General features: G+C 45.9%; 2 protein-coding genes across 2 annotated transcripts; one reads left to right on the top strand and one right to left on the bottom strand.

Annotated features, from left to right (window-relative positions):
• Nucleotides 1–2,903: 2,903 nt before the first annotated feature.
• On the top strand, nt 2,904–4,150 carry LOC100832958 (VQ motif-containing protein 4). The gene has a single exon (XM_003569754.4). The coding sequence runs from the start codon at nt 3,091–3,093 to the stop codon at nt 3,814–3,816; it is 726 nt and encodes a 241-aa protein (XP_003569802.1). The 5' UTR covers nt 2,904–3,090; the 3' UTR covers nt 3,817–4,150.
• Nucleotides 4,151–10,185: 6,035 nt separating this feature from the next.
• Nucleotides 10,186–15,034, bottom strand: LOC100832647 (putative RNA-binding protein YlmH). The gene is made up of 11 exons (XM_010234013.3): nt 14,898–15,034; nt 14,730–14,827; nt 14,318–14,449; nt 14,151–14,224; nt 13,978–14,083; nt 13,831–13,899; nt 13,353–13,417; nt 13,152–13,250; nt 12,873–12,972; nt 12,402–12,514; nt 10,186–10,474 (listed from the first exon to the last, which is right to left on the bottom strand). The coding sequence occupies exons 1-10, from the start codon at nt 14,995–14,997 to the stop codon at nt 12,452–12,454; spliced, it is 906 nt and encodes a 301-aa protein (XP_010232315.1). The 5' UTR covers nt 14,998–15,034; the 3' UTR covers nt 10,186–10,474; nt 12,402–12,451.
• Between the last annotated feature and the right edge of the window lie 125 nt (nt 15,035–15,159).

The raw sequence follows: 15,159 nt of genomic DNA, 5'->3' as shown, positions 1-15,159 counted from the left end.
TTACTAGCGGGTTGCGTTCTAGGGACACTAGGTGATGGAAGAACAGCGACCTATGCGTGTAACTCCAACTGTACACAAGTCTTCAAGAATGAAAGGGACTGTACACTATAGATTTCATGGCTGTTTTGTGGGGGGGACGAGTTCACAGTCGTGATGACACTCTCGGTAGATCTCTCTATCTCAGAAAGAAAAAGATAATGGGAAGTGTGTAGAGTGAGCTTATAGTGACAGCAATGTGGTCCAGACACCACAGCTAGAGCGATGGCCTTTGTCATGGTCAAAGGGTAGAGGTGGAACTGGTCGGGGATTTAAGCACGCTTAATTTGCTGGTCAAAAAAAGGTTTTTAATGCGTCCAAATGCAGAACCATCAAACAAGTTGTTGTCGACTGATATTACAACTTGTGGACTAAGATACAGTTGAAAACAAGGACTCGCCAGAGATGAAATGCAGAAATGGAACTCTACCATCCTACCGTGATGTGATATATACTACATGGAGCCGGCAGCTAATTACACGCTCCAACGATCTGATGGATATAAAAAGATGCAAACATACCAAACAACCATCTCACCATAGTTTGATCGTGGATCCTGATCCCTTGGGAACAGGTCTACAAACTTGCTTCACATGGAGTACTATGTACTGTCACGGTACGTATATCCGTATGAGCTAGCGTATCTACCTGCAGACACCTCTTTATTTATTGTTCCCAAGCTAGAATGCCATGATCGACATGAGGTCCATCCATCCATCGAACAGAACACCACCACGAGGAGCTGGCTCTACCTAGCCTGCCAGCCAAGCGACCGAGCCTGATTGGATTGGATCGTAGGCCCCGGGTCGATTTTGGAGCTGAAGTGCACTCCAAGTCCAAGACCACGAGACAGTGGCCGGGCTGATAAACAGACGGCGTGATGGAGTGTTTGTTTGACCATGGTTTCCCTTTGGCACGTAGTGCTACTAGACTACAGTTTGGGTGGCGGAGGGAGCTAGCTAGGGGCGGTTAAATGATTAACTCGGCGAAAGCGACCGAGGCCTTTGGCGGCGACCGTCCGAGCCCGAGCCGGCACGGCGTTATTATGGGCATCTCCAGCAGCGCCACAGCCTTTCGTGGCTGCGCGCGCTCTGCCGGCCCCGCCGCAGCGGCCTGACGACTCTTCTCGTCTCCTGTTTCGGCGATTTCCCCGTTGGATGCCTCCACTGCCCCCAGCCCGGCTCAGCAACCCATCTCCAAAAACAAAACAAGACAAGACAAGAAACAGCATCAGCTCGCATGGTTTCCGTGGCATGCGATCGGCGCGTGTCCGTTTCACGCGCGCCCTCGATCGGGCCGAATCGGGCGCGCGCGCCCAACGAAGCCGGTGCCGGTAATAGTCAATGCCCAGTCAGTGGCGTCCTTTGCCGCTAGCTCTCCCCTGGCCGTTAAGAAACGGGAATTTGATGCTCGCCCTCCCATTGCCTTTTCCATGGTGGTGGACGTGGAACCGAGTTTTCTGAATACGATTCCCCACGACCACACACACACACTCGTCGTCGCATTTAGGCAGCGGCGTCGAAATGTGCCCGCGCAGAAAACTCAAAATGGAAACGGAAAGCTCGTCCAGAACTAGCCTCGTTTACTTTGCTTTCCCCCGTTTGTTTGTGTAATTTACGCTAGCCTCCAAAGCTGCAGGCATGAGCGTCTGTTATTTCACGTGGGTGTAAAAATTCCTGCTGTTCCTCTTGTTCCATGTCCATGCATGCGCACTGCAGGAGCAACAAGCCTGTAAAAATTCCTCTTGTTCCATGTCCATGCATGCGCACTGCAGGAGCAAAGGAATTTCCGCGACGTGCAGAGCCCAACAAAGGGCGACTGGAATTTCTGACGCAGGGACGAGACAAGACGTAGTGGAGAAAACTTGGGTGGGCCCACCTGCAGGGACAGCGGCAGGTGAAGCCGTGGCGAGGCTCTGCCCAGGTCAATGATCTGCAGCCTTTTCCTGGCAGCGAGAGCATCTTGGGAGTTTGGACCCTTCCTGAAAGAGCTCGATCGACGCGAATTGAAGGCGAAAATGGACAAAGGCGAGTGCCTAAACGCTAAAGCACACGTCGTGTTCCACCGGAAAAATCCATGGCATCTTTCCGTTTCCCGGCGGTTTTGAATGAGGGGGGGTCTCTTGCATTTCAATTCAAAATACGTACAGTACCATCCAAAAATGAGAATGAAAATCCATCAATGGAAGTTGCACCCTCATTCACCCCGCTGTGCTTTGCTTTGCTCTGCTGGGCACCGTTGTTTCAGATTTTGATCATCTTCTCTTCGACATCACACTTAGACGTGCCGAGAGTAGGCATCTTGGCTCAAACGCACACGGCCTCAACCCCTCAATTAGCATCAACCCGACGATAGCTCACGGTGTTGCACAGGGTCGACGAGCATTGTCAACAAGCTACATGCCGTCGTCTTGTGGTGTGTATCGCCATGTGGAAGGTCATACTCCCTCCGTCCAACAAAAGATGTCTCAAGTTTGTCAAAATTTGGATGCATCTAGACGTGACTTAGTGTATAGATGCATTCAAATTTAGTCAAAGTTGAGACATCCTTTGTTGGACGGAGGGAGTATATGATTTAAGAATTTAGATTCTCACATCGGTATATCAGTAACAAAGCTTAGAAACAATCTTGCTACGATTTGTGAGTTCGAGAATTCTCTTTCCTTTTAGCAACGAGCAAATTAGCGAATCGTTGAACCTGTGAACAACCGCACTAGCAAAGGTTATTGACTGCAAACTAGACCCGCTCCCACTCTCACTCACCCAGTCTCCCACGCCCCCACCAGCACAACAGCCAACACACAGCCGAGTAGTAAAAAGAAAGAGGAAGAAGACGAATGAAATTTGAGAAAACCCAGCAAAAAAAAGGAACAAAAGCTCGGAAGTAACGGGCCGTAAGACGGGGAGAGCGAAAGCATCCATCCGAAGACCCATTCACACCTACAACAATGCATCCCTCGCATATCTCTTCTTAACCTCCCCACCCTCTTCCTCCGCTCCAAATCCTCTCCCCGACCCGAGAATTGAAGGTCACACAACACACAAGGAGGCTTCAATGGAGTCATCTGCCACCAAGCAGTTCCTCCCCATGCCTCAGCAGCGGGACCCCAACTCCCCGTCGTCTTCCACCTCCTCTTCCTCCTCCTCCTCCACCTCGCCGTCCCACCCCTACCACCGCACTACAGCCCAGGCCCAAGCCCAACCGCACCACAACCTCCGCCCTTCTCCGAGGCCCGTACCCCGCACGATCGAGACCACCCCGTTCCCCACGACCTTCGTGCAAGCCGACACCAACTCCTTCAAGCAGGTCGTCCAGATGCTCACCGGCTCCGAGCAGTCCTCCAAGAACGCCACGGCGCCGGCCGCGACAGCCAACGCAGGCAACGGCCAGGCGGCGAGCAACGGGCCGTGCCGGCCCAAGAAGCCGTCCTTCAAGCTGTACGAGCGGCGGAGCAGCCTCAAGAACCTCAAGATGATCGCGCCGCTGGCCATGGGCGCGCCGCCGTCGCCGAGGTCCAAGGCGCCGGAGATCCTCTCGCCGAGCGTCCTCGACTTCCCGTCCCTCAAGCTCAGCCCCGTCACGCCGCTCACGGGCGACCCCTTCAACCCTTCCCCCGCGTCGTCCTCCGGCGGGGACGCCGCCGAGCGCGCGGCGATCGCTGACAAGGGGTTCTTCTTCCACCCTTCGCCAAGGGGCGCCGAGCCGCCAAGGCTTCTCCCGCTCTTCCCCGTCAGCTCGCCCCGGATGGCCGCGTCAGCCGCCGCGGCGCCGGCCGAGTGACTCGCCCAAAGCCTCCGCCTTTGCCCGCGCGCGCCTCGGTTACGAAGTAAATCTGCTATTACTACTATCGCTGTACCGCTGTTTCTTCGCAGTTCTAGTTTTGTAAGGTGTTTGCTGTTCTTCTTCATCGGTGCTAGCTGCTGCTGCTGCTGTTGTAATTTTTGCTCCCTTCTTGAAAGGAAGAGGGGAGTTTTTCTTTTCTTTTTTCGGAGTCGCGACTCACGAGCTCTAGATTTCGGCTCTGATTTCTTGATCGCTCGCGGCCGGGAACTCCGAAATGGATGGACCGATTAATTGATCAATTAAGCTTAATTCTGAACTTGATGTGCTACTAGATCGATCCTGGCTAATTCTGACTGGTCTATTGCTTTTCGTGTGATGTCACTCCGGTCCGTTTGGTATTTTCTACGGTGGCTGTTTGGATTGATTCCACTCTGATCTTCGACCAGTACGTACTGTTCTTGCGTCAGCGCTCATAAATACGACCTTTGTAATTTTCTGGAGTACTACTGCTCGTAAGATCTGATCTGGAGCTATAATTGGCCAAAATTCGGTGTTTGCCAGTATTGCGATCCAAGCAGTGTTTGGAAACAGGCCCGAAGTCTTCTTCTGTAGTATGTTCGCCTCACACAGTAGAAGTACACAATGACCAACATGGAGCGGTCGTTTCCTCCAAAAGCTCAATTTCTGCTGACAAAGTTCTGTGCTTGACACTCTCTCCAGCCAGCAGCACTTGAGCCAAACTGTGGCAGGATGTACTGTAGTACTTGTTACCTGGATCATCTGCACTGGACTAACTACCAACTGGTGCGTCAGGATTCGCGGCCGCTCCACGTTTCGTTTCACAGTGACCCAGTCCATGTTCCTGACATATTAAGGGGAAGAAGGGCCGGTGAAAGAACAGAACGGAAATGGTATCGCTAGCGCTGAAATTGGTAGGGTGACCAAGAAGACTTTGCGCTGGGTCGGGGAGAGAGCCCACTTGGTTGGACAGTAGAGACCAGTTGTCAACAGCAAAAGAAGAGTGTGATATGGAAGGGGAACCCGGTGGAAGATGGAGTGGAATCCGCATCTATCTGCCTGTCCCGCGTTTCTTTCCTCCTGTAAATCCATCCTCCTTTGGCTTCTTGCCCGGTTCCGGTCCGGTGGCCCGTGATCCAGCGCTGAATCTTGTCATGTGGCGCGATGGGCTCCCCCATCAGGGCATCTGCAGCAGTTCTGCACGCCCGGGGACCTCAAATTGGGCGTTTGGGCGCGCGCGCGAGCGGGAGATCTGGAGGAGTTTTGGGGGGCACGACTGCACGGAACGTGGTATACTAATTACTACTGGCTAAGCTCCGTGTCTGGGTGCGAGATTGATTGCCTGGCCATTTTCGGCTTGGTGCCATGTCGCCGGTCACGGCTGATCGGCGGTCGCCTCGGCCTCGCTGATTGATGGTCCGATATACTCCGTATGGTGTCCCGTCGTCTCGTCTTTTTTTGTCCGGACGACCCATCCATCTGTGCTGTACGTGCTCGTTTCATTTGACGATCGTGACCGCAGCTTGTGGTGTGGCTGAATCGCGGTAGCTAGGATGAGGTGCTTTTTCGCTGTCCAAGTCTGGGGTGTTTGTGAAAGCTTGTGTGTTGCATGCAGCTTTGTTGGACCATCCATACGCGTGTTGCCTCACGCACCCGTCTTATCCCACATCCACACATGCATCTAGCACTCCAACCATGGCTCATGATTGGAGCGCTTGGTTGGAGGAACAAACATGGACTGGACTAGGGCGCTGCTCTGCTTAATTCGCAGCTTAATTTGTTCTTCGACCGTTACATCTCTATTACAGTATTGGTTAATTTGAACGGCCGGTAGCGATGCACGCAAGGCTCCTGACCAAGACTCACCAGTGTTGGAGCTCGACGAACGGCGCTGCGGCGCGGCTAGCACGTCAGGAACGGGCGACACGTCTCACTGGACATACCAGGAAAAGGGAGCCCCGCTCTCACTCTCGTCAAGGGAACGCCGGAATTTACAACTTTACCGACGCACGCGAGTGCGACCGCGTCTCGGGCTGCAGGCCCAGCTAGTAGCGTTTTTTCAAACCAGAACAAAGGAAAGAACGGATGCTGACAGCGGGGGCTAGCTTAGCACTAGCAGCAGCTCGCCGCCTTCGTGGTCGCGTTAGTCAAACCCAACCACGCATACAGACAAACGGAGAAAGAGAGAACCGGATATTTTTCTTTTCCCGTTCTGTTGTCACGGTGCATGCGCTTTGATTATTAGCTGCTTTAGACTGTTGACTTGTCCGAGCGCTCACCCTAGCTAATTATCGCCTGTCTACAGTAGGGCCCTCTCTGCTTGTTTAATCAGTACATCGATCGGTCGGATCCCTTTCTTCGCCCATGTGTTACCGGTCTAAACTAATCTGAGGCCATTAGTTCCTTTCATGTGACGACGGTGCGCGGCAAATTAAACTCGATCGGACTTAACTAAGCTGTGTGCCATGTGTGACGCCATTAAGGTTGTCGATCCCCAAAGCCATACCATGCTTTACGGTCAATTTGCTGCTGCTACTGGTACAGCCCTGCGTTGTTTAAGCTTTCTCTGGGGCTCACTTAATTGTGCTGTTTACACTAGCTAAGAAAAAGTTTCCTCGCGGAGGATGAGTGGATCTAAAGCATAACAACGGTGCCAATCCGCATAGTCGACGTCTTCGCACTTGGTTCAACTAGTTCCTTTAAGTAAGCATATTTTGTATTTGACGCGGATCAAATTAGCAAGAAGGGGCTGGGTATCGACGCTGTTAACGAGTCAAAAGTTTTCTTTTTAAATTACATGAGTTGAGAAAAAAAAGATCTGGTGCTGAGGTCAACTCGAAAGGTGCATTAATTTCTCCAAGTTAACCAAGGTTATAAAGGAGAGATCATGTCCAAGGACACCTCTAGCGGGAAATGTTCTTTTAAGGACAAAAGCTTTGCCAATATTAGAGAAGGAAATATGTACAACGGGGACGGTGGACCGACCCTCTCAAAAAAAAAAAACTATCACATCAAGGGTCAAGTCCCCTGTGTCAATTTCATGTGAGGCTCCTCGCATCTGTTCAAAGACATTCGGCATTACACTTTGATGAACCCGTCAATTATGACATGTCTGTAGTGACCTCGTTCATATCAAGATGCAGATCTCATCTCTCATCTCAATTAGCAGGAAGCTAAGCAGATGACTGACAACCAATCTCTAGCAATTGCATGCCTATTGCATGCCAATAGAAGGACATTGTCAACTGCCCAGGGCATTGATCTATTAGAGCTTATCTTTCTCAAATTATAGTTATCCATTCTAGGCTGAACTCTCAGATGATCTACACTCCTAGAGATAACAATACTCTAGCTCATCAGCTTGCTAGGGCAGCTAAGAATAAAAATAATAACATCTCTTTTGTCTCTTGTACCAACAACCTTCACAGGTCTGCTGGCTGTCCTTTGAGACAACTTTGTAATTCTCAGAGCTCTGTATTTTACAGGCTCCGCCATGTAATCTGCTGTTAATGAATAAATCCCCCTTCTTACAAAAAAAACAAAATAAATAAATTACACTATCACATCAAGAGTCCAGTCCCCTGCGGCAATTTCATGTGAGGCCCTCTCCCCTCCGTTCAAGACATCCGGCATTACACTTTCAGTGGAACTGACATACCCATCAACTACGACGTGCACATAGTAATTTCGTCAATCTCAGTGCGTGTTTGTAAACGCACCGTGCTTCCTTAAAAAAAAAACAGGTCGATGTGAATAGCTTCTTGAATTCACATCGATGCATGACAAGAGAAACTTTTTTTTATTCTAGTTGTCGTAAGTTCGTAGGAGGAAAAGAGACAGATAAATTGGAAAAAAAGAATTAAGCACGCTAGGTTTAAAACAAACATATAGAAAGGGCAAGAGACAAAATGATTTCGTAATGCTTTCGTAGACTCCATTGAAATGTCAGCAAAGGCTGCAGTCCGCAGTCCATCATCCGACCCATCCGTGACCGAGCAGCATATGGTGCTGCTGCTGCTGCCGCCTCCAACCATTGCGACCCGACAGCGACCAACGCAACGCGCTGGTGGCACGTCGCAAAAGCCAAGCGGCCGCCTCGTGAAGGGGAGACTTCCTTCTCTGTACCATGCATCGTTAATTTTGCTACGCCGGCGTCGGTTTCCGGGACAGGATACGATCAGATGAGAACGGTGCTTGCACGCCATATGTTGCTGATGGAACGATCATGCATGTAGGCTCCGGATAACGTACGTACTTTGATTGCAGTCAGAACGGAACAGGGAGCCAACTGAATCCGGTATCCCGTTATCCGGTCGGACCGGTCCGGCCGACTTGCTTCAAAACTCAAACTTTGCTGTATCTCTTCTTATACTCAGGACTACTCCACCAGCAATGCAATACCACTGTGCTTTTGGGAATTTTGATCATTTGGTGCGCCTTTGACGATTTGGCCCCAAACACTGTACTCTTAACCGTTGTTTTGTCGACTCACTGGAACAAAATTAAATGAATTAAATCCCATATTTTCTGGGTCCATAAGTTAATAGACGAAGCGACAAAACTGCAGTCTTCCAATTGTAGGCATGCTGTTGATTGATCCGTTGATTCTAAGCGTGTCCATTTCCGCAAGTGCCTACGGCGGCAAAGATAGGTTCTGAACCAGGCAAATGGGAGGCCGAAACGTGTGAGGAGAAAGAGATCGGTCCCTTGCCTCACCTTGGGGCCATCGAGTGTTGTTGTTTTAAGTTGACTCTTATTTTGGTCGACAAAATTTAAGAACCATCCCAGATAAAAAATATGCAGCGTGTGGTGTAAACATCCCAGTAAAATGGGGGTGAATGAGCGACACCTATCAACAGCCTAACCACGACAAGATTAGTTCACAGGGCGTTATGTCCTTTCAGCGTCGAATCTTTTCGGATTGGTCAAGTCTCCGTTGGGAAATATAGTAAGGAGGAAATGCAAGTTCACCGTTGGTTTAGGACAAGCAAAAGGTAAAGCATTGGGTTTGTGTGTTTTTAAAGTATGGTGAGCGTAGAATCCAAGGAAACTTTACGCATATTTTAGCGCCTCAGTCGATTCTGTCGTGACCAATCTTGTCGTGCAAATGGCACATCCGGAACGGACGTCTTTTTTGAAGGAGCGGCTATTTTCAACAGGTTGCTGGACTGCACTACTGCAGACAGCAGTCAAGAGAAACTTGACACTGGCACCATGCAGGAGCTAGGAAACTGGGGCTTGACACTGCATATATTAATCTACATTATCCACCTGCCACAAAGAACAACATCACGCCGGTTCAAAGTATACTTGCTATGCAAGGGTCCGTCAAAATTCGGATGATCTTGCTTTTGGAAAGGGTACCTCACCCTCACCTTACCTGTTCCACTCATTTAGCGCACTAAACATTTCACCCAAATCCACTTTAAACTTAAAGTCACCATACCAAATGGAGGCCCCCCTTCACGCCAAATCAACCAACTGTAATGATAAAACCCATTTGGTGGCAAAAGCTACTTGGGCTTCTTTGCTCTGCTCAGAAACCAAAATGTTCAGTTTTTGCTGAAGAGAGGAGTCCCAAATCTACGGCGATAGGAGCATGTGAGTGAGCAAGCTTTTGGGAGGTAGCTGTAGCTTTAGACTAGTCTCCCGGCCAATTAATCTGCGGGCTTAAAACAAACAACTTCTTGTCACAGGCTGTCACGTTAAACATTTAAGGTCCACAAAGTTGGGACACAGGTACAAGACTCCTTTAAGAACATGCATGTGATGTCCTGCTTTTTGGCGCAGTCTAGTAGTTATCACTGGATCAGATTGGATATCTCTATGACTAAGAAGGGGAAATCATTGCATTTTAAAGGAACTGGAGAGTTGAAACTTACCTGCTGTTCTGGCATTATCCAAAGATCTACATATTCGGATATGCCAGCATTGCGCTATTAGACCCCAGGTCTAGCATGATTGCGAATCAGATAGACACTTCAGATGGTAGTCGCAAGAGCTTTAGTAATCAGATTCCAGTGTGCTGGCATAGCATTTAAAAAAGAATAAAAAATCTATGATAATTTGTGGTTCATTTTTCACAAACAAGTGTCATGAATATTGGTACCTTGGACTATTTATTTCTGTATTCAATAAAATGAGCTGGGCATGAATTCTTCCAAAATAGAGCCTCGTGGTAACAAACCATATGCAACAGTAAGAGCAGATTTGCAGCTTTCAAAAACAAGTCTTGTGATAATTTTGCAACTTGGTGTCTTAAAAAGAAGAAGGTAATGTCACTTGGAAGTTGGAACCATAAACCTTGTACAAGGGATTGCCCCATGCCAAGCCTTTTTGGCATTAAAATGGGGGTTGAAGCTATGACCCGTAGTTATCAATTTTCCCAAGTGCAAAGGTTTCCTTCTTTATCGTAGTCACGTCACAGGTCCCACGATTGAAATTGCTGGCACTTGATCGTTACGAATATGGTATGAGGATGTTGTTTAGTATAAAAGATTATATAGTAAGCAGAAGAAACAAATTTCCCGTTGATTTTGAAATTGTAAATTGTTTGTTTTGGAAAGCATACTTTTGCTTTTGCCTAAAACTAGAACAGGTCCTAACAGGAGTTGCAGTTCAAAGAGGGACTTCAATCCTGCAAAATACCAATAAGGCCATATCAGTGATAGCTGCCACATGAAGAACTCTTGCAAAAGCAGATTTTTTTAAGCTTATGGGCCCCCACCTTTGCATATATGATACTCCCTCCGATCCATAATAAGTGTCTTGGATTTAGTACAAAATTGTACTCCCTCTATTCCAAAATACACCTCATATAGATTTGTGCACTTGAACCAAAGTAGCTCTCGTTTCTAGTGCCTAACCACTCATATTAGATTAATAGTAAATGTATGTGACTAGTTATTGGCCGGATGCGGGTACCAAAAGAAAAATGAGGTGTATTATGGAATTTTCTAGAAAAATCTATACACGTTGTATTTTGGAATGGAGGGAGTAACTTTGTACTAAATCCAAGACACTTATTATGGATCAGAGGGAGTATCACTTACTTAAAAACATGAAAAACTTGGGTGTGCAACTATAAGTGAATTGTGTACCTACTAAATTTCATTCTTAATTTCATCTAGAGTTAAGAGAATTAATTAGGATAAGCTGTCGCATATATTTATTTAATATAAACTGTTCACATCTGATTCTTGTCCAGCTGTCCTTGTCTGTTATAAATAACATGGATGAGTTTCATCGCCAGAAAAAGTGCAAATCTATAACAAGTGGTAAGCAGGCGCAACATAAATAAACCGTTACTCCCATCATAACTAGCAGGTTACGATTTTCTTCATATTATTGGACATATTATTTCATTTATAGCAGGTGATAAATCTACTCGCAGGTGACTCACTTTTTCATTGTATTTTTACAGTTTTAGATAGGCAATGCTGACCATTATTTTCATAAGAATATGATTATACGAAATTATAAATGATAATACCTTATAAAATTGTGACAGTAAAGACAATGTTATGTCGCAGGCCCATGTAAGTTTAGATATTCATCGATACACACTCATCAATAACTGCTAAGTCACCCACTCTTTCTCCATCAATCTAGTTATTTCATATATAGTTTTTGCATGCAACTAATTGCTAATTTATTCATCGAATAAGAAATTCTTATAATTACAGTAGCTAATAACTTTTTTATATAAAGAGATTGTGCGAAAATTGAATTGCTGATCCACTAAAGAAATTACCCATAAAAGAATTGTATTCATTATCCACTTAATAAGAGATGCATGGAGATGTCTTTCCGTTTGTGACATGCATGGCTTAAACACGTACTTATGTATAGATCGATTGTCTCTGAGTTTCATGTATATTGGAGTATCAACATTTGTAATTCAGTTTGAGTTTTGTAATTTAAAATATACTTGTACCTTTTATCCACTCGATCAAGAAAGTTGCAATTAAGTAAGGACCTAATTGTTTCTCAAAAAATGCTAACCTCACACATGATGTACACACAAAGAATAGAATCTAATTCATACCAAGAGAAAGGATTAATTGGCTACATGAAACGATGGCATAATTCAGATGCAATACAATTCCAATCCTAATCGAACTACTCCAGTAATAAGAATTCCCTGCAGGCTGCAGCCTGCTAGGAGTAGTAAGGAACGGACTGCGCCTGGGTTTATATCCACCATGGCTGGTTTATTTTTATCCTTTTATCTCAACCGTTATAATTGTGACCCACCATCTAATCAACGGTGTAGATAATTTAACCTATGTGGACAAATGTGGAGGCTTGTTGTCCTTTTGTTTTAATTATATAATAGACGTATGCTCTTTTCTACCGCCTCAGTCGTGACTCAGCAATATAATGACACCACTAAATCTATACTGAGGAGTTTCTATAGAACTGGTGAACCCTGACAAGTTTTAAAAAATAAAGTACTCTCGGTGAATATTCAGAGTATACTAAGCTCTGTGACATTATCAGCTCTGTAATTTGAGTCATGAACAAAAGAATTTTCTTCACATAGCAGTTGTCAAAATGCATACCATTTATCTTAGTCAGGTAATCTTGAAAGAACCAATGATCGGTCACGGGCCTACAAATATTGAATCAGCTGCACTACATATTTCCCTTTCTTCGTAGTCACGATTTCTCCAATCTACAGAAAACAAATAACTTGAATAACTCGATCATATAACATGTTGCTATAAATCAAGGAACACATGGGACCTTTTCAATTTAAAGTTTTGAGGTTATGTTTCACAGATTAGGAAAGGAGAGGATTGAAACAATACAAACACAACACATGTGGAATGATGAATCCAACTTAATTGACATAACAATATGGTGCAAACTCCAACATATTTTCAATAACCTTTACCGATGGAGTGCCTTCCAACAAAAACCAAGAATATATTTCCATCAGAGTGAACTAAGTGCCAACAGTAACATCGTAAGGTCATCCTAACTTCCTTGAGAGAATTATACAAAAGGGTCATAACTGGTGATTTCTTTACCTTTAATCTCCCCATACCACTGACAGAAACAACGTCTCCAGCCTTGAGGGTAGCTCCACTTTTCGAAACCGGTGACCAATTCACGCGGACATCTCCAGAACTGAACAATGAAAAGAGGCATATATTCCCCATAAATGAATTACATCCTGATCAATAATAAAAATGCAACAAACCGACAACGCTGTCCAACATAAGACAAGAAAATTCACAAGAAACCATTGCCGTTATAAAAGTCCTTACAGAACATAAAGTAGCAAATTAACAGCTCAAAGTTCATACCTGATCAAACTACCAAGCTTTGTGCGCGAGATCTTAAATCCCGCACTGGCCACAGCATCAACCCTAAGTGATGATTCTACAGTTTTAAAAGATTTGGTCCTGCAGTTTAATGGTAGTGTTAAGTAGCTTGTTCCAGGGTATTACATCGTAAAACTTTGTGATCCTAAGCAAGCAGTATATACACCAAGGTATGAAACTAACTTTGGTGGCTCGTACTCCAGAGCAAGCAAAGGAATCTGGGTGCATGAAACACCAACTTTCCCTACCTGTTCAATAAAATTCCACTCAGAGTAAACCATAAACAGAATAATTTGCGCTTTGCAATAACAATAATAATGCAAAACCATGAACATCAGTCAAAGTTCATGTGCAGAATTGGATCAAAATCCACAAATACAACAGACTAACATCAAGTAAAAACAGAATATCCATAATGTAAGTATAACCATACAAAGTAAGATCCTATTTCTTGATATTAATAAGTAAAAATAAAGACAAAAGCCCTGTAATACTGAGTTTAGTCTTTGCATGACGTTCACATGAAGTCTTAACTGTAAGGATAAAATATCTCAAATCTTACCCGTCATACACATAGGCACAGAGGAACATAAAAGAAAATACACACCGTCGACATAGGCTCATAACGAGAAAATGGCAACACGATTTGGGAGATGCCTACCTTTTCTAGTGTGCTAGTCAGATAGTCAACAAGATCTGGATCAACAAGAACCTGAGCACCTCTTTCCTCCTAAAAAAGGGTGATGATAATATGGAAAAGGAAAAGGTTGACACAGCATCAAGAAATGAGTATTTGGGAAGTGTGGACCTGCAAAAGTATATCACCGACTTTCTCCCTTGTTATTCCTGCCCCAAGAATAGCACCGAGAAAGTCACCATGAGAACAGGGTTCCAATCGGAAATTGCCGGAGATGCTGGGAAAGGCCTCGAAGTCAGTTTACATAACATTTAGTGGTCGTTACAATATGAATTCGAGAAAACCTCAAAGCAGCAACTACATCTGGGTTACTCTTCATAGAGTCTGGATGTCCAACTGAAATTCGGCATCGCTCAGCCTAGATGAATATAAAGATGAGAAAAACAAGGTATATAGGTTAATCTAAGCTTTTAGCAAGTCCTTGAGTTGTATTTGAAATTTTGAATTCCACCTGTGGATAGCCCCCCTGAGCTACTGCTTTGATACCAGCTAGTTTCTCAATTGCCAGCATAGCCTCCTTTATGACTGGCGGAGTAAGAAAGCTGGTGTGGAAAACGTCTCTTCGTTGGGAAGCTGTTTCTGCCTGCATAATGCCATAAGCTTGATCTGAATACTAATTCATGAATTGAATGGCTACCCATATCAGTCTCAAACTCTACACCAAGCTCAATACTGAGAGAAAGTTACTGAGCCATGCACTAACCTGATAGTACGTACGGAATATTAAATATGCAAAAAGATGGAGCTATGTTATTTCCTGTTTCAACCGTCATGTGGCATTATAGCATATCTAGGGTCGGATGGAAGTTCTATGTAGTTCAAAGGTAAACAAGGATGAGTCACAATTAAGAAAAAGAGATAACCATATCCAGAATGCTCATGACTTCCTCGGTTACATGCCTGTCCAAGTTCCCCCTAGCGGACGCAGCCGCAGCGACGGCGAGAGCCACGTGACACCGCCCTGCGCGTGGGCGGCCAAGTCTTAGACCGCAGCTCAATCAAACCGCGAGCATAAGGGGCTTAGGGCTTACCTCGCGCGAAGAAGTGGTGCGGTGGAGGGATAGCACGGCGAGGGTAAGGGAAGTGGAGTAGTCGCCGGAGAGGGCTCGCCAACGCGACCGCGGCGGCCATCCTTCCCAAGAGAAGAGCTGACCAGGCCCCGCCTGTTCTTTCCCCCCAGTCCCCTTCGTTGTGCTCCGAGCGTGTCGTGCTTGGCGGTGAGCGCCTACCGGGTGGGATTGTGTTGTGCAAACCGTTGTGTTATATGCGACCTTTGTGACCTGTGACTCTGTG

Source organism: Brachypodium distachyon, chromosome 2 (genome assembly GCF_000005505.3).
Source record: "Brachypodium distachyon strain Bd21 chromosome 2, Brachypodium_distachyon_v3.0, whole genome shotgun sequence".
NCBI lineage: Eukaryota > Viridiplantae > Streptophyta > Magnoliopsida > Poales > Poaceae > Brachypodium > Brachypodium distachyon.
This window is presented reverse-complemented; position numbering and strand designations above follow the sequence as displayed.